Below are 24,550 nucleotides of genomic sequence, written 5' to 3' on the forward strand. Positions count from 1 at the left end.
GAGACCTCCCTCTCCTCTGGCCCAAGCCTTGGCCTCACCTCTCTCCAGGCATGGGCTCAATTCACCCTCCCCACTCACTTCTCTTGTCTTCCGCTGCTCCCCGACTCTTGCCATTCCAGCAAAGGTCCTTCCATGCTCGAACCTTTAGACCTCTGCACTGGCCATTCCCTCAGCCTGGCATGCTCTTCCCCAACATGTCCACATGGCTCACTCCTTCACCATCTTCAAGTCTTTACTCATTTACCTCCCGTCTTCACACCCACACACACTTCCTAGCCTCCTTTTCCGCTTTTCCTGCTTAGCATATATCACAAACATGTTTTGCACAGAATATCGGCTCCAGGAGAACAAAGACTTTTTAAATGCCTGTATCCTTAGCTCTAGGATGGCGTCTGGTTCTCTGCCAAGAGAACGAAGGGGTCTGTGCTGTGTGCCCAGAAGTGCTCTGAGACCAGGTCACCTGAGCCTGACACTGGGCTCAGCTTCAGCGGGAGGTTCCAGGCAGTGGGCCGACTATAGGTCTGAGGCATAGCTCCAGACAGCTGGAGGGGTTCTGGGTAGACGCCCTGGCTGGCCTGCCTCCAAAGCCACCTCCCGGGCACATGAGGATGCCAGAAGGCTGCAGTGGTCAGTGGGGCAGAGGAGGGCCTGTATATGCCCCTCTCATCTGTGACTGAGGCCTTAAGGTCACGCTGCTCTGGAAGGAGCACCAGGGAAGAAAGTGGCCACCCTCCTTGTGTTCACGGGGTCGCCGAGGCTGAGAGGGGAACAGACGGGTACAGGGTCACAGAGGGAGGAGCTGACTGGCACTTCCGGCTGTGGGCCCCTCCCTAGACGCTCCCAGGCCCAGTCCCTGGCTCGGTTCCCCCCACGTGGGATGTCAGACTCACTCACGTCTCTCCTCCACCCTGCGCCCCCAGCCCGCTAATCTCACTGAGCGCCATACCTGGCACTCTTCCCATCACCTGTTCTCATGCTATTCCCATTTCTTTTTCATCTTTTAAAATAAATGGTACTTTTGAATGAATATGTATCACAGTTGTATAAGCACAATCACATAATGAACCCCCAAATTTACCCTGACCCCAGAACTGGAAAATCACTACTAGCTTACCCTACTCCCATGCTCCTCCCCATCTTAGCACTGTCTCTGTCTCCATGAAGGAAGTATGCCTTTTTTTTTTAGTGAAAAGTTGGTCCCTTCTCTCATGGAGTTTACTATCTTTTTTTTAAATTTTTGGCTGTGCTGGGTCTTCGTGGCTGCATGAAGGTTTTCTATAGTTGCGGCGAGCAGGACTACTCTCTAGTTGCAGTGTTAGAGCTTCTCTTTGCGATGGCTTCTCTTGTTGCGGAGCTTGGGCCCTAGGACGCTCGGGCTTCAGTAGCTGCGCCTGCCTACGGGATTAGTTGCCCCGCAGCATCTGTCTGGAATCTTCTTGAACCGGGGACTGAACCGATGTTCTCTGCATTGGCAGGTGGATTCTCAACCGTTGGCCCACCAGGAAAGTCCCTTTCTTCTTTTTTCAAAAGTAGTTTCATCACACGCGTGCATGCTCACTCACTCAGTTGTGTCTGACTCTTTGAGATCCCGTGGACTGTAGCCCACCCGGGTTTTCTGTTCATGGGAATCTCCAGGCAAGAACACTGGAGTGGATTGCCATTCCCTTCTCTGGTGGATCTTCCCAACCCAGGGATCGAACCTGGGAGTTTTATCGCATATGTGCACCCGAAGAATATATCGCTGTTTGCTTGTTTATAATGGTATGATGTACGACATCACTGTTTATGCCTGCACACTTTCTCCATGTCATGACAGGTAGCTCTTGTACCTCACTTTTCACTGATATATTCTATTCTGCCCTATGTGACTGGACTGCAATGTAAGTATGTCCCCTGTTGATGGACATCTGGGGTGTTTCCAGTGTCCCCTGACCTTGTGCCCCTCGTCAGCCAAACCTCTTGAGAGGCCCATTCCGCCTCCCCAGGACCCTGCCTGCTGGCCCTTCCTTCCCCCTTCTTCTGCCCCAGCTCTGTCCACACAGCCCGTTTCCCCAGTCTCTACTTCAACTCTTCTGAGCTCTAGACCACACGAAATGCATAATCATTTATTGAGCACTGACTCTATGCCAGGCACCATCCTCAGCACTGTACATGTTTTGTTTCATCTATTATTCACATCAACACAAATGGTAGGTATTTTGATAGCATTAGACCAACTTTACAAATGAGAAAACCAAGGCCCAGCACGGCAGAATAACTTGCCCAGGACTACACACCTATTGCCCAAGTCCCATGGGCAACTCAAAGTCGATGTGTCTCCAGTACAAATTATCATCTTCCTCCTCAAACAAATGCCTTTCCCATTCTCCATGTTCAGTGGGGACACCTCCAACACCCCGGGCCCAAGCCAGAAACTGGAAGGCACAGCCCTGGCCCCTGGCCCGTCCTCACCCACTCCTCCCTCCAGTCTGAGTCTAGCCTGAGGTTTTTACCTCCTTGGTGACAGGAGAATCCTTTCTCTTCTCTCCACCCTTCAGTGCTGACCTGGGAGCTGCCCCGCCGCCCCTCCTGGAGCAGCCCCACACTTCCTTACAGGCCCCAGTCTCCCCCTTTTCCAGCATCCTGCAAACTGCAACTCAGGTGGGCTTTCTAAACCTCATCTCACCAAGTCCCCAGCTCCAGAAGGAAAACCAGCGTCCTCTACCCACCTCCCTCGCCCTCTCTCCTCAAACCCTGAAATTGGGCATCCAGCCCCAGAAAGGACCACCCCCCACCTTTGCTCTGTCTCATCCTCTAGGAAGCCATCTGTGGCCTCAGCTCAGGACTGAGCTGTGAGCCCCCTCTGAGCCCTGCACGCAGCCCCTTCTTCACCCCTCCGCTCTTTTCTTATGATCACCTGTCCCTAGTAGGGGCTGTGCTCCTTGAAGACAGAGACCCAACCTCACCTGCAGAGCCTGTACCCAGGAGGTGCCCAGTGGCTGCTGAAAAGCTAAAAGCAGAAGCAGGGACAGAAGCCATGGGTGATGCTGCCTTCTGAGTCCCAGAAGCAGGATGATCCTCCTGGCCTGGGATCGGTGGACCTGTTCCCCGGAACCTCATGAGACCATTTCCTGTCCCCTGCCTTTTGACAGGATTTTCCTCTCTGCTTCTTCCTTTCCAGCTCTGGGATTCTCCACGGTGGGAGAGCTCTGCCCCCACGAAGAAGGCAGAGCCTGTCTCTTACCTCCTCTCTGTCTGCTTCAGGCATTTTCAAGGGTGGGGTGATTATGCTCCCATGGGTGAAAAAATTGGATCCTTGAAAGGGAGAGATTTTTAAAAACCTTACTTTTTTTGTATAAAGCAAAGATATATGTACAGTACACAAACAGATATGCAGTATATCTGTGGTATTAAAATATCATGTGATTAAGGGGAAAAAAATCCTAGAAGGCTCCTAAGGAGGGGAGAATAAGGGGAGAAAATGTTGAGAAACTCTGATCCACACACTGGGACTTTGGCCTGCCTGGTCCAAGGACTGGCCAGGACTGAAGGAGAGTCCAGAGTCTTCTCCCAGGGCAGCTCACGGTTCATCCAGGGCTGACCCCCACCTGCCAGGTGGAATCCCTCCCCCATGCCATCCCCTCCCTGCCCTGTGCCTGGCAGCCCACCCTTCTGTGTCCAGGGTCGTCTAATTTGGTCCTGTCTTTACTGAGGCCACTGATCGGCCCTTCCACTTGCTCCCCTGGGGGCCACTCAGCTCCCAGGGCCGGCAGGAGTCAGAGGCCACTCAGCTCTGTGCTCAGCCTTGGGCTACAGCATAATCCGGGAGCTCCTGGGAGAATCCAGGAGGTAAGCCCCACCACAGGAGGCCCCCAAGAAGTGGGGTTGCCACTGTGGGACAAGGCTTTCTTTATTGGGGTGGATGTAGGCTCACAAATAGTCTTAGAGGGGCTCTAGGCAGATGGAGTCACTTAAGGGTGGTGCAAGACTGAGGGTCTGTCTTCGGGGTACACAGAGACAGGCGTGAGGGAAGAGACTCCGTACTGGTGAGACACAGTCTTGGGCAACACAGATATTCTGCGGTCTTCAGACATCTTGGGATTCTCCAGGACCTGGGGCTCCTGTTGTTTGTTGAAACCGATGAAGATCGCGTACATCATGGCCGCGCAGTAGGCACCCAGGGGCGGTGCCACCACCGGCACCCACCACCAGTCCCTGGCGCTGCAGGCAGAAGGCAGAGGCCTGCTTAGGGGCCCAGCACCCAGCATGGCACCTGCGTCTACCTCAGGCCACGACGCGGGGACGGGTGGCGGGGGCTGGAGAGTAGAGGAGGAAGCCCCATCCTAGCCCAGGAGTCGGCCCTGAGCCTGGGGCACTGATCAGCTTCAGCCCCATTCAGGGACAGCAGCGGGTCTGGGGCAGGGCTGACGTTCAGTCCAGGAGCAGGGTCTGAAGGAAGGTCAGGACCCATTCCTGCCTCCCCGGCCGCTGCCTGGAGGGGGTGGATCTGCAGGACGCTCCTGGGCTGTTCCACCCTCTGCATGCAGGGAACCCACAGGAAACTCCCAGGAGTGGGCTGGACCACGCAGTACCTGAAGACCTGTGAGCCCCAGCCAGCGAGGAAGGTGAAGAAGCGGGGAGGCAGGTCCCGGGATGGGTTGATGGCATATCCCGAGTTCATGCCCAGGGATACTCCGATGATGACAACGAGGATGCCGATCACAATGGCCTCCGTCCCCGCTAGCGCTGGGTTGTTCCCCTTCTCTGTGATGGCTAAGAGACACAGCTGAAGCATCCCAGTCACCACCACCTGGGGAGAGGCACCGTGGCAGCACCTGGGGCCCCCGGCCAAGCCCAAGGGCCTCAGCAGCGCCCCCAGCCCCCACCCCTGGCAGAGCCGTGACTCTGTATTGTCCCATCCAGGGTTTTTGCCCGCTCCACCACAGGGGGCTGCCTGCTGGCCCCTTCTTGAGTGGAGGAGGGCCCGAGGAGGGCCACCCGCGCCTGGACCACTGACCTCATCCAGGAAGCCCCTCCACAATGTCATGTGGTCAGGAAGGTAGGTGGCAAAAATGTTAGCAGTGGCTGTGGGGCCAGTCACCGTCAGCTTTCCCCCCGAGAAGTCGATAATAGCGGCTGTGGGAATACAGACTGAGCGTGAACCTGCCACCCCCCGCCCCCGACCGAACCCCGCCGCTGTCCCAGAAAAGAGGCGGTAGCATGGAGTGCAGGGAGCGCCTCCGAGACTCTTCTATCCCAGCGTTTTCACAGGCGAGGACGCGCTCGGAGCTGCCCACATTTCAGGGGAGGAGGCCGAGGCCAGAGGTGGGCCGCCCGGGGCAAGACACTCACTGTAGAAGAGGCCGTAGATGGTGGCCGCCGCCATGAAGGAGCCGAGGAACTGACCCAGAACGTACACGGGAAACCTCCTCCAGGACATGCGGCCTAGCGCACAGCTGGTGAAGGTCAAGGCCGCGTTCATGTGGGCCCCTGCGGGGACGGCCCAGGGTGTCGGCAAAGAAACAAACAGCAATCAGTAACACCGAGAGCAACAGCAACAGCGATGAGAGTGGCGAGCGTCTGTGAAGGGGGCTCGCTCAGTCCTCACAGGGACCCTGCGAGGCAGAAACCACTGTCTCCATCTCCCCATGAAGCAAAGCAATGGGTGGAGAGTTCAGTCGCTTGCCTGAGAGAACCCAGCTTGTAAAAATGGTGGGTCAAGGGGGCTCGTGAAGCGTCTGGGCAGAGGAAGGTGGCCCGTGAGGGCAAGGCACCAGCTGACTTGGAGAAGGGGCTGGCTGGAAGGGGGCCGGAGGAGCCCACGGGGGACACCTGGCCGGGCTTGTCGGTTGGGGCCCGGTCTACTCACCAGAGATGTTCCCCGCCATGTACACTCCCATGGTGACTCCGAAGCCAAAGCCCAAATTGACACCGAGGTAGCTCCCCATTTTACCTCCTAGCACCATGTGGGCCACGGAGCCGAGGCCAAACACCTGTGGGAGAGGGCCTCTGAGGGTCTGCCCACCCAGGCAGCCCAGCCTCAGCTGGGGCTCCACACCTCCACGCACTAGGTCTCCCTGGCATTGCCCTTGGGTACCCCCTTCTGCCGTGCCCTCCTCCTCCAGAGACATGCCTCCTCGTGACCTCGTCCCGTTGCCCCCGCCAAGGCCTGTCACAACTGACCAGTGGGAGCTGGACGCGTGGTAGAGAAGGAGTCGGGTGAGGAGGGAGAGTCAGGCTCCCACGGACCTTGCCCAGTGCCTAGACTCCAAGTCCACCTGAAGGGCTTCCAGGAGGACAGGGCTGGTGTGGATTGGACCCCTCAGAGCTTCTCGCTCATCAGCGTAGTCCAAAGGAAATTTCTTCAGGGACTCCGCAGACTTCCTTCTGGGCTCTATCGGGACCCACCCCCAACCCTCACCACCTCCACACGCATCAGCCCTGGAACCCCGCCCTCAGGCATCACCTCTGAACTTCTCACCCATCCCCAACCACCAGATCTCATCAGATGAGTCTCCCCACTGAGCCCCTTCTCAGGGAGGTTAGAGACCTAAAAGAAGGCCCTTACTCAACCTCCCCCTAGCCACTAACACCTCCTCCCACTGCGTCTGTACTGCCTTCCCCTCCAGCTCTGGCTCCTGTGCCCTCCTCTGTCTTCTTCTGCAGAAGCCTTCCTCCCTCTTGCCTGTATCTTCTACTCTCCCCTTGACTGGCTCCCACAGACTTGGGTCTCCTCCTTCCTTAAAGTAGAGCTTCCAGCTCATCCCGGCCTCCCTGTCCAGCTGTGGACTCCTGGATGCCCCCTCCCATGTCAGTCAGGCTCCAGGAAGGACCCGCTCAGCTTCAGTCTAGTTGCTAAGTCGTGTCCAACTCTTTGCAACCCTTTCGACTGCAGCCACCAGGCCTCCCTGGCCTTCACCATCTCCCGGAGTTGACTCATACTCACGTCCATTGAGTCGGTGATGCCATTCAACCATCTCAGGTGCTTTGCCCCTTCCCCTGTCCCCCTCCCAGTCTGGCTTCTGCATCCCGCGTCACAGACACCAGTTCCCTTGTCCGAGGGCTCCAGCCTCTGGATTTCCCGGTGGTCCCTTCAGGCATCGTCTCACTTGACTGTGCTGACTTTCACTCTCCTCACAGCTCTGCTTCCAGAAGGACCTCCTCGTTGGCTTCCCCAACATGTCTCTCTCCTGGTTTCCCTCTTTTCTCTGTAGCCTTTCCCTCTCCACAGTTCCTTCCCACATTCTTCTTTCACCTGTCTCATAAATACAGATGATCCCTGTGTTCTATCCCTGGCCTTTTTCATAACTCACCTCAGTCACCCCTGGGTTTCCTTACCAGCTTCAGATATGCCTGATGGGAACTAATTCCCAAAATCTGCACTTGGGAGCCAGAACTCTTTTTCCAAATACCTCCGAGAAGTCTCCAGGGTGTTCCACAGGCACCTCCAGCTCTAAAGCTCACCATCTCTCAGAAAATGTGATCTTCATTCCATGTTCCCCCATCCCAGTTGGCCAAGCCAGAAACTTGTATGTGCTCCATCACACACTATCAACTCTGGTTATATTCTCCCCAGATCTTACCCAGTCTCCTTGCAGCCAGAGTGACCTAACACAAAAATCTGAACATGTCTGTCTACCTTTGGTCCAAACATTCCTGGCTCCCTTCCATTTCTAGGATAAAGTCCAAACTCAGTAAGTCACCATCTAAGATCCTTGATTTTCATGCCTTCTGCCTCTCAGTTTCATATCGGGTCTAGTATTCTCTATGTTGAACACTAGTGTTACCAATAATAGCATTATGTGTGTGCTCAGTCACTCAGTGATGTCCGATTCTTTGCGACCCCATGGACCATAGCCTGCCAGGCTCCTCTGTCCATGGAATTTTTCAGGCAAAAATACTGGAGCAAGTTGCCATTTCCTCCTCCAGGGGATCTTCCCTATCCAGGGATTGAATATGCATCTCTTGTGCCTCTTGCATTGGCAGGCAGATTCTTTACCACTGTGCCAGCTGGGAAGTCAAATAACATTACTACTATTAAAAATAATAAGCATTTGGGCTTTCTTGGCTGTCCAGTGGTTAAGACTCCACACTTCCATTGCAGTGGGTGTGGGTTCCATCCTTGGTCAGAGAACTAAGGTCCCACATGTCACATGGTGGGCCAAAAATAAAGAAAAAAAGAATAATAACTATTTATTGAGCACTCACTATGTGCCAGGCACTGGTAAGCAAGTTCTACCTCTCACCTCCTTTAACCCTTAAACCTGTTTACTCATTAGGCATTATTATTCTCCCCATTTGACTGATGGGAAACCAGAGGTTTACAGAAGTTGAGTGGCTTGTCTCAAATATACATCTTGGGGCCTCCCTGGTGGTCTAGTGGTTAGGAATCCACCTGCCAATGCAGGGGACAGGGGTTCGGTCCCTGGGTTGGGAATATCCCACGTGCTGCAGAGCAACTAAGCCCATGTGTGACAGCTACCGAGCCCACACACAGCAACTACCAAAGCCCATGTGCCCTAGAGTCTGCTCCACAACGAGAACACATTGCTTGCCTCAACAAGACAAAGCAGTGAGGATTCAGCGCGCCAAAAATAATAAATAAATGAATAAATCTCTTAGAAACAAAATAAAACCAAAAAAAGACAAAGTGCCCATCTCGCACACGGTAAGCCAGTTTCGAATCTAGGCAGTTGCCTGTGCCAGTCTCGGAGGAAACAACTGGACTGCTCCCTTCATGCCTGCTTTCCCATGCCTCGGTGTTTTGCATAGGTCACACCCTCCCTCTGGAATACCTGATCCTAGATCCTGAAAAGCTGATACTCTACTTTAAGGCCACATTCAGATGGCATCTCCTCTGAATACTCCATGTTTTGGATGTGTTGTCTTTGAGAGACCTCTAGATGTCCAGACCGCTGGAAATCAGAGTCTAGATCTATCATCCAATATGATGGCTATGAGCCACACTTGGCTATTATGTACTTGAACTGAGATCTATAAGTGTAAGGTACACAGCAGATTTCAAAGGCTTAGGAGGAAAAAGAAAATGTAAATCTTAAATAACTGTATATTGATTACATGTTGAATTGGTACCATTATGAACATTTGGGTTAAATACAGTAACTATTAAAACTAATTTCACCTGTCACTTTTTACCTTTTTAATGTGGCTACTAGAAAAATTTTACATTACATATGTGGCTCATATTGTATTTCCCTTGAAGAGTTCTGGAGTTTGTGAAAAAAGAACTACCTGAAGTATTGTGGACGTGAGTTGAAGCCATGAGGGAGGGTATGAAGACCCCTGGGAGAGGGTGAAACAAGGGCTGAACGTCAGCCCTCGGGGTGGGCATTAGAAACCCCAGCCAGAGCTGCCGTTGAAATGGAAGAACAAGACTTCCCTGGTGGCACAGTGGATAGGAATCCACCTGCCAATGCAGGGGACAGGGGCTTGATCCCTGGTCCAGGAAGATTCCACATGCCTTGGGGCAACTAAGCCCGTGCCCCATAGCTACTGAGCCCATTTGCTGCAGTTACTGAAGTCCAAGCGCCTAGAGCCCAGAATGTGCAACAAGAGAAGTCTCCTCAATGAGAAGCCTGTTCACAGCTAGAGAAAGCCCACACACAGCAACAAAGACCCAGCAAAACAAAAATTAACAAATTAAAAAAAAAAATAAAGAAATGGAAGAACAAAGAGAGAATGTGCCCTGTACCCCAGAGAGAAGCAGAATTTCCCAAGGAGGGTATGGCCCACATGATCACGTGCTGTCTCTGGGTCAAGCGTGAGAAGGCCTGGAAAGCATCCCATTGGATGTGACAACCCTGGGTTCTTGAGTAGGTGGGGAACACTGTCTCATCAGGGCGTGGGGTCAGAAGTCAGGTCCAGAGAGCAGGAGGGGAGGAGGTGGTGAGGAAGAGTTGAAAGGACCAGTGGAGACATCTCGTTGAGAACTTGCCTGAGAAGGGAGGGGGACCAAGTGTGATAAATGAAGGGCCTCGCAGAGAGAAGGGAGGAGTGTCCTCTGTTCTGCTGTTTTAGGGAGGGAGTCTTGAGTGTGCTAAGGTCGAGAGAGGGAGGGGCTGGAGATACAGAAGAGAGAAAAGAAGAAGCCAAGTGCCTGAGGAGCCTGGGGTGGGGGGATGAATAGGAGTGGAGGCTCCTGCCTGGGGGAGGGGAGGTCTGATGGGTGAGGAGCCAGACACACCTGGGACGGAGGTGGCACACCTGGCCGTTTCTGTCAGCCTGGAGACCAAGCCATTTGCTGATGTAAAGTGGCCGGTGAGCACATTAGATTCGGGACAGTCTGAGAACCAGTGCACTAGCCTGGATAGGGGAGGGGAGAGGCCGCTGAGCAGGGCCTGCTGGGTCCCGCAGGGGCCCCAGGACAGGTGCAGGGGAGCCCAGACACAGGCCGGCTTAGGGCCAAGGGTGGGGTGAGGAGGATAGGACAGGGGCAGAGGGGGCATGGCGGTGGGGAGCGAGGCCAGGCCAGGCTGACAGATTCGGGGTAGAGATGCCGGGACTGGAGCAGGCATGGAGGGTTTGAAGAGCAAGGTCCCCATTTCCAAGTAGGAGCTCAAAACCGTTTACTAAAAACAATGAATGAGTGAATAAACCCCATGTGTGTCAAGGTTGCCCGACCGGCAGTCCCTGGACCTCGTCTGTTCAGCACACGTTTTGTTTGATTAACTTGGTTTTGATGCAGAGAAGGTTCAGCTTCTCCTGCAAAATCAGAATCTCTGTCAAAGCAGCCTGGTTTCCAGGTGATGTGGCGACAGCCAGCCAGAGTGGCGGCAGCCACGTCCTCACGCGGGTCAGCACTCCGCCGTTAGCCAGTCCCCACCCGCCTCGGTGACTCTCTCAGGCCCCGACAACGTTGAGTTTTGCAGGCCCTGCCCTATCGCTCACAACCCCAGCTGGGTTTCCAGAGCACTGATGACCCAGCCCCTCCCCTCCCTGGCCAGTGAATGTGGCCCAGCCTGTCCAGGTGCCTCCAATAGCCACAGGCCCAGCCTGGAGGACAACACCCCTGGAGGCTAAAGAGTGGAACGGAGTGGAACAGTCTGCTTCCTTCGTGTTGCTGCAATAAATGGGGCCCAAGGTCACTCGAGCTTTTCTGGCGAAACCTTCATGCTGATGACTCATTGAGCTTCCTATCACCTGAGAAAGCCCCCACTTCTTGGCACAGGCCTGACACCTAAAAATAACAACAACACAATGTCCCCTGTGAGCTTAAATCTCACAAAGTTCTTTTACACTTTACTTCCCTTCAGTCCTCATGGCAACTGAGTAGCAAATGTTTCTGCTCCCAGGGAAAACCAAGACCTGGAGAGGGGTCTTAAACTTTCCAAAGCCTGGACCTGAGGGCCTTCCCTCGGCTGGGAGAGAGTTAGAAATCCAGCTAAGGTAAGGAACAGAGTGTGGAGATCAAGGGTCAAGGCCAGGATATTAGGCTAGACTGGATTTAATCTTAACTTAAAATGTGACCTTGGACAAGTGACTTTGTCTCACAAAGCCTCGGTTTCTCCATCTGTGAAATGGGGATAATAATAGCCTCGCCCTTATAGGGCTGTTATGAGGATTTGGGAAGAAGCTGCACAGGAGGGCCTAGCATTATAATGCCTGATATGCAGTAGGTGCTCAATAACAACCTCAATAAAGGGAGGAGAACCGCCAACATGGGCAGTGGGCAGGCAGGAATGCATGTGGGTGGGGCCTGCTGTCCCTAGGAGCTCTCCCAGGAGGCACCCTCCCACCTCCACAGTGCCAAGGTCTAACAACCCTCATGGGGCTGGAATGTCTTGTCAGCAATTAATTACTTTGCCCTGGATTAAGGAAGAGGGGGTCCAGATGCTGTCTTCACGGCTCAGGAGGGCAGGTAATGGAGGAGAGGGAGACGGCGAGAGGCAGGGAGGGGAGGGCAGCTGAGAGAGTTTGTCAGCTTGAGAATCAGCCAACGCATGTGAGCCACATGCTTGCTGAGTGTCCGGCTCCAAACCTTCTTCACACAAGTCAGCCAGCTCAATATTAGCGTCGCACTCACCAGTGAGAAAGCTCAAGTTCTGAACAGTTAAGATATTTATGTAAGATCATACAGCTAGAAGACAGCAGAGCCAGCATTCAGACCCAGCTCCAAAGCCCATGGAGGCCCAGTTTCACACTGTTAATAAAGTCTGGGGCCAGATCGGACATCAAGCCAGTCGATCCTAAAGGAAATCAACCCTGAATGTTCATGGGAAGGACTGATGCTGAAGCTGAAACTCCAGTATTTTGGCCCCCTGATGAGAAGAGCTGACTCACTGGAAGCAACCCTAATGCTGGGAATGAGCGTGTGGAAGGAGGAGAAAGGGGCGACAGAGGATGAGATGGTTGGATGGCATCACTGATGCAATGGACATGGGTTTGAGCAAACTCTGGGAGATGGTGAAGGCCAGGGAAACCTGGTGTGCTGCAGTCCATGGGTCTGACCAAACAACAACAATAATGTCTAAGAAGACAAGCTCTGAACACAGAGAGACCTGCCCAAGGCCAGCTGATGACTCAGTGGCAGAATGATCAGGATAAGAACCCAGGTGTCCAGAGTCCCCTGGGCAACGTGAGTCCCCCGTCTCTCCGACACTGTGACTCAGTGCACAGACACTCACATTTACACACACACTCATCCTCTCACCTCCCCCCACCGCCACCTCTGTTGTGCTCCTGAAGCCATTGTTCCCCTCCCCAGAGGCTAACCCTCCTTGTCACAGACCTGGGTCTTCATAAGGGACAAACAAGAGTGGCCACAGCTTCAGGCAGAGGCTGGATGGGTGAGTGGCTGGGCTGAGACAGGACAGGGGGTGCCCAAGAAACCCCACATCCCACTTGCATCTGGATTCTCCGCTGTGGTCCCCTTAGAGAGCCCTCCCCAGGTCCCCCAGGACCTCCCAGGTTGCCATACCCTACAGGAAGCTGTCGGCTCTCACTACTCTGGGCTGTCCACAGCCCCCCTCACTGCTGACTGCTCCCCCTTCTTCTGTGACCTGGCCTCCCCCCACCTTCTCCTCCCACCCCGCTGGGCACCCATTCCCTTCTGTGTGCGCCTCTTCATTCTTCAGGTTCTGTCCTCAACTCAGTTCCTTTTTCTTTCCATACGTTCTCATCGTACACATTTTATAACCACTATTCATGTTCTGATGAAGTCTAACTGTTTACGTCAGCCCAGACCACATTGCAGAGTTCCAGGCCTCTATACCCAGCCACCCCCACCCCTGAGATTCCCCCCACCCTCAGCAGCTCACCTGATCTCAGGAAAGCCGGCCTCAGGCTGAAATGGCCCCCTCAGCATTTACCCCACACCTGTTGCTCGCCGTCTCCTTTGTCCGTCTGTCCGTCTTCTCTAACTCCCCCGGATGTGTGCTTTCTTCTCCACCCCTGGACCAGGCTGACCCTGGACTGATCCCTGGACCTCTCTCTCTGTCCTAGGCCATCCCAACAGCTTCTTCTTGGGCTCCCCTCTCGCCAGCATTGCCCACTCTGCTTAGGCTCCACACGGAGCCCAGAATTTCTTCCTAAAACCCACATCTGGCCATATCACTCCCCTCCTGGAAAGCCTTCAGTGTCTCCCCATCACCCTCAGGATTAATTCTCAGAGCCTCCACATCCTCTCCAATCTCTTTACTATTTCCCTTCTCCTCACTCCCAGTCATGCCCACAATGCGCGCCCCCGCCACCTGTAACTCAAGATTTCATTTCGCCCCACATATTGGGAGCCCCTTCTCTCCCAAAAAGACTTGGTGAGAAAGACAAGCCCTTGTTTTCCTATACTTCTCCCTCAGAGGCTGGGGAAGGGACAGTGTGACCCAGGGCCCAGACGTGGGGAGCGGGCCATGGGTTGCCCTTACAGAGCCCCACCTTTCTGAGGCCCCACTTCCCTGAGATCCCTTCCTCAGAGTCTGCTCACCCTGCACCCCCCCGCCCACTCACCATCATGACAAACGTGCTGATGAACTCCGCCAGGAACTCTCGAACTAACTTGCTCTGCCATATGACTTGCACCTTTGCTGTAGGTTTCGAGAACATCTTGGACACGCGGGTGGACCTGAAGCAGCAGCCGGAGGAGCCCATGGGCAGAAATGAGATCAGGTGCACTTATTGTCATGGCTGAGTTAATGGGTAACTCAGTGGCCTCTCCACACACGCCTGCTCTTGCCCAGGGCAGCTGGTACCTCGGGGGTCAGAGGCACATGAGAGCCCAGGGACGTGAGGAGGGACTGGGGTTGGACAGCCAGGTCATGCCCCTCTTCCTCCTGCCAGAGACTGGACCATTGGACCATTGGGAAGGTGCACCCATGAGGTGAGGGTGCAGAGGGGGCAGATGGGGGGCCTGTAAGTGCTGTCTGTGGCGCCAAAGAGCCTTGGGGGAGAAGCAGGTGGGAGAGAGCCGGCGGGAGAGTAGAGCTCAGCTGTCTGTCTACCTGCCTGCCTGTCTGCCTGTCCGTCTGCCTGTTTGCTGGGGCCAGAGCTCTGGGGACACAGGTAAGGCATCAAGCAAGATCTGGCAACTGCGAGGCTCTGCAAACGGCACGGGGTGTGGCAGAGTTGGATCCCAGGCTCTGTCAACAGCACCGAGGCCCGAAGTACACAGCAGGTTCCGTCAGAGACAGGGACGGCTAAGTACACGAGGCTCTGCGGCAAGGTCGGCATGAACAGACGCTTGTGAGTGGATGAGTGAGTGAATGAATGAACCAATGAAAGGGAAGGAGGGAGGAAAAGATGGGCTGTGTCTTACTCCCAAGTGTATTCTCCGTGTCCAGCAGAGTGCCGGGCACGTAGTAGATGTGCAGAGTACACGCCAATGAATGAAAACTGAGACTTCGCCTGCTCAGTTCAGTTCAGTTCAGTTGCTCAGTCACGTCCGACACTTTGCGACCCCATGAGCCGCAGCAGGCCTGTTGCTCTCCCCTGGATACCCAGCACTCCCCACAGTGCCTGACACATGGTAGAACGTTGATAAACATTTGTTCGGTAAATGGATGATTGGATGGACAAATGAAAGAGTGAGTTAGGGGCTCTATCTTCTGTTGGGGCTGAGGGGATAAGACTTGAGTCTGGGGAAGGAGACAGCCTGGAGGCTCTGGAGGAGGAGGAAGAGATACCTGCTTGCAGCCTTAGTGCTTGTTCAGACCGGTGACCCTCTCCTCTCCCATGCTACCTGTCCCTTGACTTCCTCACCCTGCTGGGGACCGCCACAGCACCCCCACCCCAGCCCCAGCTTCCTGACTTTCCCCAGCCTCACAGCAGCCAAGAGTGAGCCCTGAGAGTGAGAAATGTAAGCCAGGCGTGGATAAAGCACAATCTACGTTTCTGGCTGAGAACCCAAGTTCATTTCTCACCCACCCTAGTCCCTGTTCTGTCCTTACTTCAGGGGAACAAACCCAGGACTGAGCATACGGAGGGGGATGTAGCGTTGCCTGAATAGTCAGTCCATGCGCGCCCACCCAGCTGCCGCTGCCATGCAGCATCCCATAGGTGTCCCCGTGCCCCTGTGACTGGCCTCCTTGGCGCTGAGGAAGAGCCTGAGGCCGCAGGAATTCAAGAACAGTCCTGGGGGCTTCCCTGGTGGCTCAGTGGTAAAGAATCCACCTGCCAATGCAGGAGACACGGGTTCGATCCCTGGTCCGGGAAGATCCCACATGCCGCTGAGCAACTAAGCCCATGTGTCACAGCTCTAGAGCCTGGGAGCCGCAACTACTGAAGGCTTCGTATCATAGAGCCCGTGCTTTGCAGCAAGAGAAGCCAGCACCAGGAGAAGCCCACAGACCTCAACTAGAGAGGAGCCCCCCGCTTGCTGCAACTAGAGAAGAGCCTGTGCAGCCACGAAGACCCAGCACAACCAAAAGTGAAAAAGTAAACAAATGTTATTTAAAAAAAAAATAGAAGAACAGTCCCAGAAGGTAACACAGAGGCAGAGGAGAGGCAAACAAAGTAGGAAGTCAATGATACTAAGGGAGCCCTGGGACCCTGGCCTCTTCCTTCTCACCACACAGCAAGCAGGACTCAGTAAGTGACAACCACCAACAAACCAATGAACCAAGATGCACTGGCTGCCTAGAGTGTGTTCAGCGCATGCACGCTCAGTCTCTCACTCTTGTCCAACCCTCCAGCCCCACAGACTCTTCTATCCATGGGATTTTCCAGGCAGGAACATGGGACTGCGCTGCCATTTCCTTCTCCAATGTGTTTGGGGACTGTAGTAAAGAACATTGGCATGATACCTGCTCTTAGAAAGATGAACAATTTACTAAGCAATTACTTACAGTGTAAGGAGTGTTGCAACACAAGGAGGACAGAGGAGCCTGGCGGGCTACAGTCCATGCGGTCACAAAGAGCTGGACACGACTTAGCAGCTGAACAACAACAAGGAGTGTTGCCACAAGTGAACGCTGGACGCTATGGGGTGGCAGGGAGGAAGCAAATGACCCAGCAGCGGGAGTAGGAGGCTCTCCCAGAGGAAGGGAGATTTAGGTCGAGAATAGAAGGCTGGTCAGATGAAGGAGCATCAGGGAGGTGGGGGAAGGTACTGGGCTCTGGCATGGTCTGGACAAAGGCTTGCAGCGATGACAATGTGTGAAGTGTAGAGGAATTCTGCAAAGACGGGCTGCAGAGAGAGGAGGCGAAGCGGCATGAGAGGGGCAGAGAGGGCAGATGGCCGCATGGCCCACGCCAGGGAGTCTGACCCCAGAGGGTCTTGGGGTGGAGGAGTTAGGCAGGAGCACTGCCTCCTGCTTGGAGGCAGGAATGAGGGAGCAGGAATGGAGGACGTGTGAGCTATCAGACAGGCTGAATGATAATGGCAGCCAGAGCCAAGAAGGTGCATGGAGGTGGCCAGAGGAAGGCAGTCCTACGAACAGATTTGTGTCTCATTAGAGAGGAGGATGGAAAGGGGAGAGTCCGGGATGCCCCGGCTCTGGCTGGAGCAGCACAATGGTGTGTGAGGCGCATGAGAGAAGCGGCAGGTCTAGGCAGAGGATGAGGAGTCACCTCTGGGTGTGCTGAAGCAATGTGAGGAGCCCACTAGACAGCTAAGTGGAGGTGACCAGGAAGGAGCCTGCTGGTAACGTGGTCTGGTTTAGAGATACCCATTTGGAGGTCACTCAATCAGAGATGGTCATTTCATCCAGGGGCAAAAATGAGAGAGCTCACAGTAGGGGAGTTGAAGAAAACTTAGCCTACAAACCAAGAAACCAACCATCAACCAGGTAACTACCTAAATGCATGCACGCTCGGTTGCTTCAGTTGTGTCCAACTCTTGGGATCCTATGGACTGTAGACCACCAGACTCCTCTGTCCATGGGGATTCTCCAAGCAAGAATACTTGGAGTGGGTTGCCATGCCCTCCTCCAGAGGATCTTCCCGACCCAGGGATTGAACCTGCATCTCTTATGTCTCCTGCACTGGCAGGCGGGTTCTTGATCACTCTGGGCAGCCCCAATTACCTAGTTCCTTGCTAATTAAGGAACTAAATATCTGACCACCTAGCAACCAACCCTTCGACTAATCAACCTAGCAACTTAACCAACTAACTGGCTCTCATATTAGCCAACTCATTTAATTATCTAAGCAACCAACCAGCTGCAAACTGCTCAGCTAACCGCAAGCCAACCATTCAAGCTGCTAACCCGTATCCATCCATTTAACAAACGTTTGTTGAGCATCTACTTAGGAGTTAGGCATGAGGGGTACAAGTAAACCCTGCCCTTGGATGGGTTCTTCCATAAGGAGATGGGTAACTCCCTCAGAGCAAGCAGCCCCCGGGGATGGGAGGAGGGCAGGTCAGCAGAGACTTTGGGAGAATGGGCAGGTGGTGGCTGTGAGTGTAGGGAGGTGGAAGTGAGCACCTCTTATACCTTTTAGGAGACTGGTGGTTAGATGTGAGGCATGGGGGACAGACGTGTAAGGACAAGGCCGTGACTTCTGGCTGGAGCGCTGGGGGAGACGGGGATCCTTGACTGAGCTGAGACCACAGGAGGCAGCGGGGTGGTGGGAAGAAGTCTGTCCTCAACTGGGGCTAAGCTGTCTGGGCCAACAGAGGGTCTTTGCAAACAGGGTCCAAAGCCCTGAGAGAGTCTTGAGTGGGCACAGTGACATCATCAGCACAGAGGCGACCCATGCGTTCTGTCTATCCTAGAGCACACAAGAAGACCAACACCCATGCTCGTGTGGAGCTGGCCGGCAGCAAGGAAAGGAAGCAAGTAGTACGTATATTTGCGTGGTATTGATATGTCCTACCTACTGTCCTACCTACCTACCGGGAGCTACAGCAGGAAAAAGGGAGAGGGAAGGAATTGGAACAGGGCATTCAGGTCCCCTCATTGAGAAAGAGGCATTTGAGCAAAGACAGGAAGGAGGTGAGGGAGCAAGCCACGTGGGAAACTGTGGGTAGAATGTTTCAGGCAGAGCGGATGGTCACTGAAGGACTCTGAGCACATTTGGAAGGAAGAAAAGGAGGGGAGAGTGGGTGGGTAGGATGGGGGAAGGTCAGAGAGTAACAAGCACTGAATAGGCAGGGCCTTAGCCATTCCAAGGACTTTGGGTTTCATTTCGCCTCAAAGAGACCTGAGCCTGAGCAGGTGAGAAGTTAGTGAGTTCAGTTCAGTTGAGCAGAACCTGCGTAGGGGCAGCTGGAACCCCCTGCCCAACCCCTTGACCCTCATTTGGGTCTTTCAGAGCCTCCCCTCACCCCAGGGCCCAGCCCATGCTTGGCTCCACGTAGGCCAAGGAGGGAGGTGCAGATGGGAGAGGCTCTTCTCCCAGGCCCCGTGGCTGGAGCGGGGTGGGAAGGGGGGAGTCTTGGTGCATCAACTGCCGTGAGAGAGGAGCTAGGATGGGTCAGGAGGGCCCTGGGGGTGCGTTGGGTGCCGGATAGGAGGGCTGAGGTAGGGGAACATGGGGGTGCTTACCGCCTCTTCCTGTCTGACTGAGTCATATTGTCTTTGAGATTTTCAGATGCTGTGAAGCCAAAGAGAGGTCACTGGGGCTGGGGGCCACAGAACTTGGCCCCTCATTCCCATCAGACCTCAGTCTCCCCAGGGGAAAAGCCACAGGGACAGCTCCTGCCAGTGCCAACACCTCAACCCAGCCAAGCTGGCAGGGAGGGAAGAGGGGTGTGTGTGCTTCCGCCAATAGGGAGAGGCCCTGGAGCCCCACCCCAACCCCTGCTGGCCTCAGGACCCATGGCACCCCAGGCCAGGGCCCTGCCGAGGTCCTCCTGACCTTCCTTCCCAAGCCTGCAGCCTAGCTCTGGACAATGGAGATGCCCACAGGCTCCCTGAAGCATTTCCACCCTCACACAGGCGGGTATTACTGCCTTCAGTCTAACCTCAAGCCCTCCTGTTGCTGACTTAAACTCTGACTTTCCAGGGCCTCATCTGCCTCCTTCTTGTACACACACACATGGGCCCACACACACACACACACATAGGCACACACACACACATGGGCACACACACACACATGGGCGCACACACACACACACACACATGGGCACACACACACACATGGGCACACACACACACACACACGTGCACGCACACACATACACCCCACATAGGATGAGGTCCTGAAGATTCACTTAGTCCATATCCCCACCTCAGAACAACGTTTACCCTCTCACCTTTCCTGAAGACCCGCACCCCTTTTATTCCCATTTTCCTTGAAAATTACAGCACGAAGGTGAACCTGGACCTCCCCATCTTGCATGCTCCCTATTCTGCCCCCCTTCTTCCAACTGCCATGTAAGCTCCCGCACCTCGCCCCGACTGCAGACACCCTCAGCCCTGGCCCAGGAGGGGCTCCAGAGGGAGAAACTACCCCAGCAAAGCCAGGAATCCACCCCCTACTCTGATCCACATTCCTCCTGCTCTGGTCCCTGTCGCCAGTCTCTATTCGTTTCCCATCCCAGGCCCTCCTGGCAGCCTAGCCCCATGCATCTTCCCAATCTCTGCTCTGCCACTGGTCCTGCCAACAGTCAATTTACAGGTAAGGAAGCCAAGAAAGAAAGTGTGACGTGCCTGTATGAGGCAGCAACTCAGGACTAAACCAGAAGATATCCAGGCCTTCAACTCCCAGCTGGGTCCCTTCCCCAGCCACTTCCAGGGCCGCCCCATGCCCATGTGGTCCCCAGGAATGGCATCCCCGAAGCCTGAGTCTGAGGGGAGGCCCCCTGTCCTGGCCCTACCTGGGACCCAACTCACTCTGCTGAAGGGCCTTATGCTCCCAGTTGCCTGCCTTGAGGCCGCTCAGTCACAGCAGCCCCTCGACAGCTTCCTCCATGACCGTCTCGGGCTCTGGCTGCAGCCCCTGGTAGGGCTCTGCGGTCCCTGTGTCCCCGGCCAGAGCCCGCCTCTCAGCCCTCCTCAGGGTGACCTGAGTGCTGCTCTGCTCTGCTCCTCCAGGGAAGAGGTCAGTGGAGCAGGGCTCTGGCCCTTGTCACTCGAGCCAAGTGCAGACACACTGCCCAAAATAGCACCCCTTCTCCTGCCAACAGTGCCGTGGAGACGGGGTTCTGAGACAGCCCTTGTGAGGTCAGAGGCGGAGCTCCCGGTGGGCGCTCTGGGCCTCTTGGTCTCAGAGGAAGGGCCTGTGCACCAAGCCAAGTGTCCAGCACAGAGCCAGAGGAAGTCCCCCCCACCCCCGGGTCCCAGAGATGGGGGAGACTCCGGAGACCCCTGAATCCCCCTCTGTGGGGAGAACTGCACAGAATGGGGATTCGAGGTGGAAGATTCTGAAGATCAACAGCCAGGTGGAAGGGCTGGGAAGAAGACCCTGAGTCAGTCCTAAGGAAGCCTCCATCCAAAAGGGGATGACTCAAGCCCTGGACTTTGAGGGGAAGAGACAAAAGCCATATTTGCAGGAAAACCTCAGTCCAAGAGGGGAGGTAGAAGCTAGCCTCGTCCTCTGGAGGTTCTTAGTCTGGTAGGGAGGAGAAAAAACCTGGGCCTCGTCCTCTGGGAGCCCCCATTTTATTTTAGTGGCGAAAGGGGAAAGCTAGGCCCAGCCCTCAGGAAAACACCTCCCATGGGAACAGTAAGCAAGGCCTCTGGGAAGGAGCCAGGCTGAACCAGAGAGCATGCCTGCGGGTGGGTGGCCAAGGTGGGTCAGGAGCCAGCCAGGGGACCAGCCACCATCTATGAGAGGACCTCTGGAGCCAGGACATGCTGCTAAGTTGCTTCAGTCATGTCTGACTCTGTGCGACCCCATAGACGGCAGCCCACCAGACTCCCCCGTCCCTGGGATTCTCCAGGCAAGAACACTGGAGTGGGCTGCCATTTCCTTCTCCAATGCATGAAAGTGAAACGTGAAAGTGAAGTCGCTCAGTCGTGTCCGACTCTTCACGACCCCATGGACTGCAGCCTACCAGGCTCCTCCGTCCGTGGGATTTTCCAGGCAAGAGTACTGGAACTGGGGCATGGGTGAGCCTCCAAAGACAGGCAGCCTGGGATCTGAGCAGGTGACTTGGTGCTGAGAAACAAGGAAGGGGTTGCTGGTCTGCAGACTGTAAGGAGACCTGCCAGGTGGAGTCGTGGAGGGTGGGCAGCGGGTCCAGAAGGTTCTGAGGCTGACAGCCCCTTATTGTGGAGAGGGGGTGTAGGGTTCGGTTGCAAAGCCAACTCAGGTGATAGAACTGTCCTCTAGAGGGTGCCAATAGAACGGATCTGGTCTGGAACTTGCCTTGCCCAGCCAAGCCACAGCTTCCCCACATTCCCCGGCCCCTCCCCTCAAACCCCACCCCGCTTCTGCCACTTTCTTTCAGTGGGTTAAGAATCTGCCTGCAATGCAGGAAATGCAGAAAATGCAGGTTCGATCCCTGGGTAGGCAAGATCCCCTGGAGGAGGGCATGGCTACTCACTCAAGTATTCTTGCCTAGAGAATCCCATGGACAGAAGAGCCTGACAGTCTACAGTCCATGCGGTCACAGAGTCAAACATGACTGAGTCGCCTTAGCATGTACTTGCCCACACACCACCCCTCCTAGACCAGCAGGTCACTCACTCTGTAAGGAGAGGCCGAGGTCGGCTGCCCAGTCAGAGACCATCGTTAAGGAATGAATTCTACCACAGCAACCCTGTGACTGAGGCTCTGCCCCTCACCGCCTCTGCAGACTTGAATCCTTCCTCCAGGGAGGTAGAGATGCACCCCTGGTAGTGGCGGACATCTGCCTTAATAGAGTTTTTTATTTATTTCATTTTTTGGTTGCACTGGGTCTTCGTTGCTGAGAGCAGGCTTTCTCTAGTTGCAGTGAGCAGGACTAGTCTTCGTTGCTGTGCGCAGGCTTCTCATGTGGTGGCTTCTCTTGCTGCGAAGCACAGGCTCTGGGCGCATGAGCTTCAGTCGGATCTTCCCTGGCCAGGGATCAAACCCTTGTCCCCTGTATGAGCAGGCATATTCCTATCCACTGTACCACCAGGGAAGTCTGACACCTGCCTTTATTCCTGTGTGTGCTATTGAGGCCAGGGTGAGGTAACAGTCAAAAGTGGCACTCTGGGGTCTTGGTGAGATCAGAACATGGGCAGAGTTGGGGTGGCTGGGGTAGGACTGGTGAGGAAGGGAGACCGGGATCCATGCTGGAGTCAGGGATCAAGCCCTGGGCTCATTTACTGGGCTGTACACTGAGATAGATAAATGGCAAGTGACTTAGGATACACCATGATAAAGTGGAGGGAATACAGGAACCACTAAGCCAGCCTGGAGGTGGCCAAGAATCTTCCAGAAGACATAACATGGACACTGAGTCCTCTAAGGTGAGTGAGGAAGGATGGGGAAGTAGTGGTTCTATTTAGTCATTTGAAGCCCAGTGGGACCGTGAGAAAACCTAGCACGTTCTGGGAATTGTCAGTGGTTTGCAGAGGGCTGGAGAAGTGAGCAGGGGAGACCATGAGGAGTTTTGTCCACCAGGGCATGCAGTCAGACTTTATCCCAAGGGCCTGAGGCCCTCTTTGTGTGTTGAGTCAGGTCCAACTCTTTGAAATCCTTTGAACTGTAGCCCACCAGGTTCCTCCGTCCAAGGGATCTTTCAGGCAAGAATACTGGAATGGGTTGCCGTTTCCTTCTCCAGGGGATCTTCCCGATCCAGGTGTTGAAACAGGGTTTCCTGTGTCTCCTGCATTGCAGGTGGATTCTTACCTGCTGAGCCATCTGGGAAGCCCCTCCGAGGCTTCTAAGCAAAGAGAAGCCTGAAGCAGTCAGTCTGGGGCCCCTGAGGTCTCGGAGCCTCCAGCAGGCAGAGGCATGGTTGGGCCCGGGCTCCGGCTGGAGAGAGAGAACCAGTGTCAGCCCCTGGGCATCTACTTTGGAGTCCATGGGAATGTCGGGAAGCACGAGGGTTGGGGCAAGGGGCAGGGCAGGATAAGCTGGCGACACAAGGGTGACTGAGAAGGAGCAGGTGGTAGGAGGAAGGAGGAGATAGAAACCCAGACACCGGCCTACCAAGAGGACGCACAAAGCTCGAGGAGGCTATGGCCCCAGAGGCAGGTGCTGAGGAGAGGCCGGCCTCAGTGAACTGGTGGGATGGAGGATGGCCACAGCTGAAGAGATGGAGGCTGAGGTGGCAGAAGGTTCAACTGTGGAGAGAGGAGAGGCCGTAAGGGGGGCTCTGAGGCTGGGCAAACTCTTTGCAAACTCTGATGTATCTGTGGGTGTCTAGTCCCTCTTTCAGAGATTGTTCCGTTATTCTAATTTTGCCTGCAGTACAATACTTTTGCAGAATTATGAATCAGTGAATTATATATAACTATTAGCTGGGAAAGATTGAGGGCAAGAGGAGAAGGGGGCAACAGAGAATGAGATGGTTGGATGGTATCACTGACTCAATGGGCATGAGTTTGAGCAAACTCCAGGAGATGGTGAAGGACAGGGAGGCCTGGTGTGTTGCAGTTTACGGGGTCACAAAGCGTCGGACCTGACTTAGTGACTGAACAACAATTAACGTTAAGATTGGAAATAACCCAGTGGTCATCAGCCTCCCGTTTCTCACTCATTACACTAAAAATCTTTCATTGTGAACTAGTAAGTAGGGACATTAATGTTCAACCTAACTGAAAATTTAAATATTTATGAACACATAGCCAAGCAAGTCAAGCAAATATAATTGTCCATCGTTGGAGTGGAAATTTTTAAAAAAATAGAAAGCAAAAAAAATCTCAGCTCCTTTTAAGTCTTTTATTACCTAAAATACAAAGAAGTCAAAAGAACATTTTTCCCTCCATGAAAACTACTACAAACATTTTGGTAGGGTTCTTTCTAATCTTTTTTTTAATGTACACACATATACACACCCAGCCCAATTTGTCAACAATAAGTAGAATGAAACTTGTATAAAATTTTGTAAAGTACTTTCTTCACTCATATATTAAGAATTATCTTTTCCACTCTAGTAAGTCCATATCCATGTCATATATATGGCTGGACAGCAGAGAATTGTCTCCGATTTTAAATGTATCCAACTCTTCTCTATTATGAATAACATGGGGCAGACACAACCGGCTGAACCTAGTCAGGAATAAAAATACAAATAGAAAATTTTAAAAATCAGAAT

At 54.1% G+C, this 24,550-nt stretch overlaps 1 protein-coding gene across 3 annotated transcripts; it reads right to left on the reverse strand.

The window, feature by feature from the left end:
• Positions 1 to 2,073: 2,073 nt before the first annotated feature.
• AQP7 (aquaporin 7) lies at positions 2,074 to 20,488 on the reverse strand. Of its 3 annotated transcripts, none has more exons than XM_043453667.1 (8): positions 20,211 to 20,488; positions 18,918 to 18,966; positions 13,942 to 14,056; positions 5,849 to 5,972; positions 5,332 to 5,469; positions 4,997 to 5,115; positions 4,572 to 4,789; positions 2,074 to 4,200 (listed from the first exon to the last, which is right to left on the reverse strand). In XM_043453667.1, the coding sequence occupies exons 2-8, from the start codon at positions 18,941 to 18,943 to the stop codon at positions 3,951 to 3,953; spliced, it is 990 nt and encodes a 329-aa protein (XP_043309602.1). In that variant the 5' UTR covers positions 18,944 to 18,966; positions 20,211 to 20,488; the 3' UTR covers positions 2,074 to 3,950. The 3 variants fall into 3 exon arrangements, with proteins under 3 accessions (XP_043309602.1, XP_043309603.1, XP_043309604.1); XM_043453668.1 differs by having other exon boundaries at positions 20,195 to 20,449; XM_043453669.1 differs by lacking the exons at positions 13,942 to 14,056; positions 18,918 to 18,966; positions 20,211 to 20,488 and adding an exon at positions 13,257 to 13,278.
• Between the last annotated feature and the right edge of the window lie 4,062 nt (positions 20,489 to 24,550).

The sequence above is a fragment of the Cervus canadensis genome, chromosome 30, assembly GCF_019320065.1.
Source record: "Cervus canadensis isolate Bull #8, Minnesota chromosome 30, ASM1932006v1, whole genome shotgun sequence".
Taxonomy (NCBI): Eukaryota; Metazoa; Chordata; class Mammalia; order Artiodactyla; family Cervidae; genus Cervus; species Cervus canadensis.

Coding starts and splice junctions, on each gene's coding strand:
- AQP7 (XM_043453667.1), bottom strand. CDS start 18,943: ATGACTCAGTCAGACAGGAAGAGGCG. Junction 14,057..18,917: donor CAGTCAGACAGGAAGAGGCG/GTAAGCACCCCC, acceptor CTGCTGCTTCAG/GTCCACCCGCGTGTCCAAGA. Junction 5,973..13,941: donor TCAGCACGTTTGTCATGATG/GTGAGTGGGCGG, acceptor CCTCTCCCACAG/GTGTTTGGCCTCGGCTCCGT.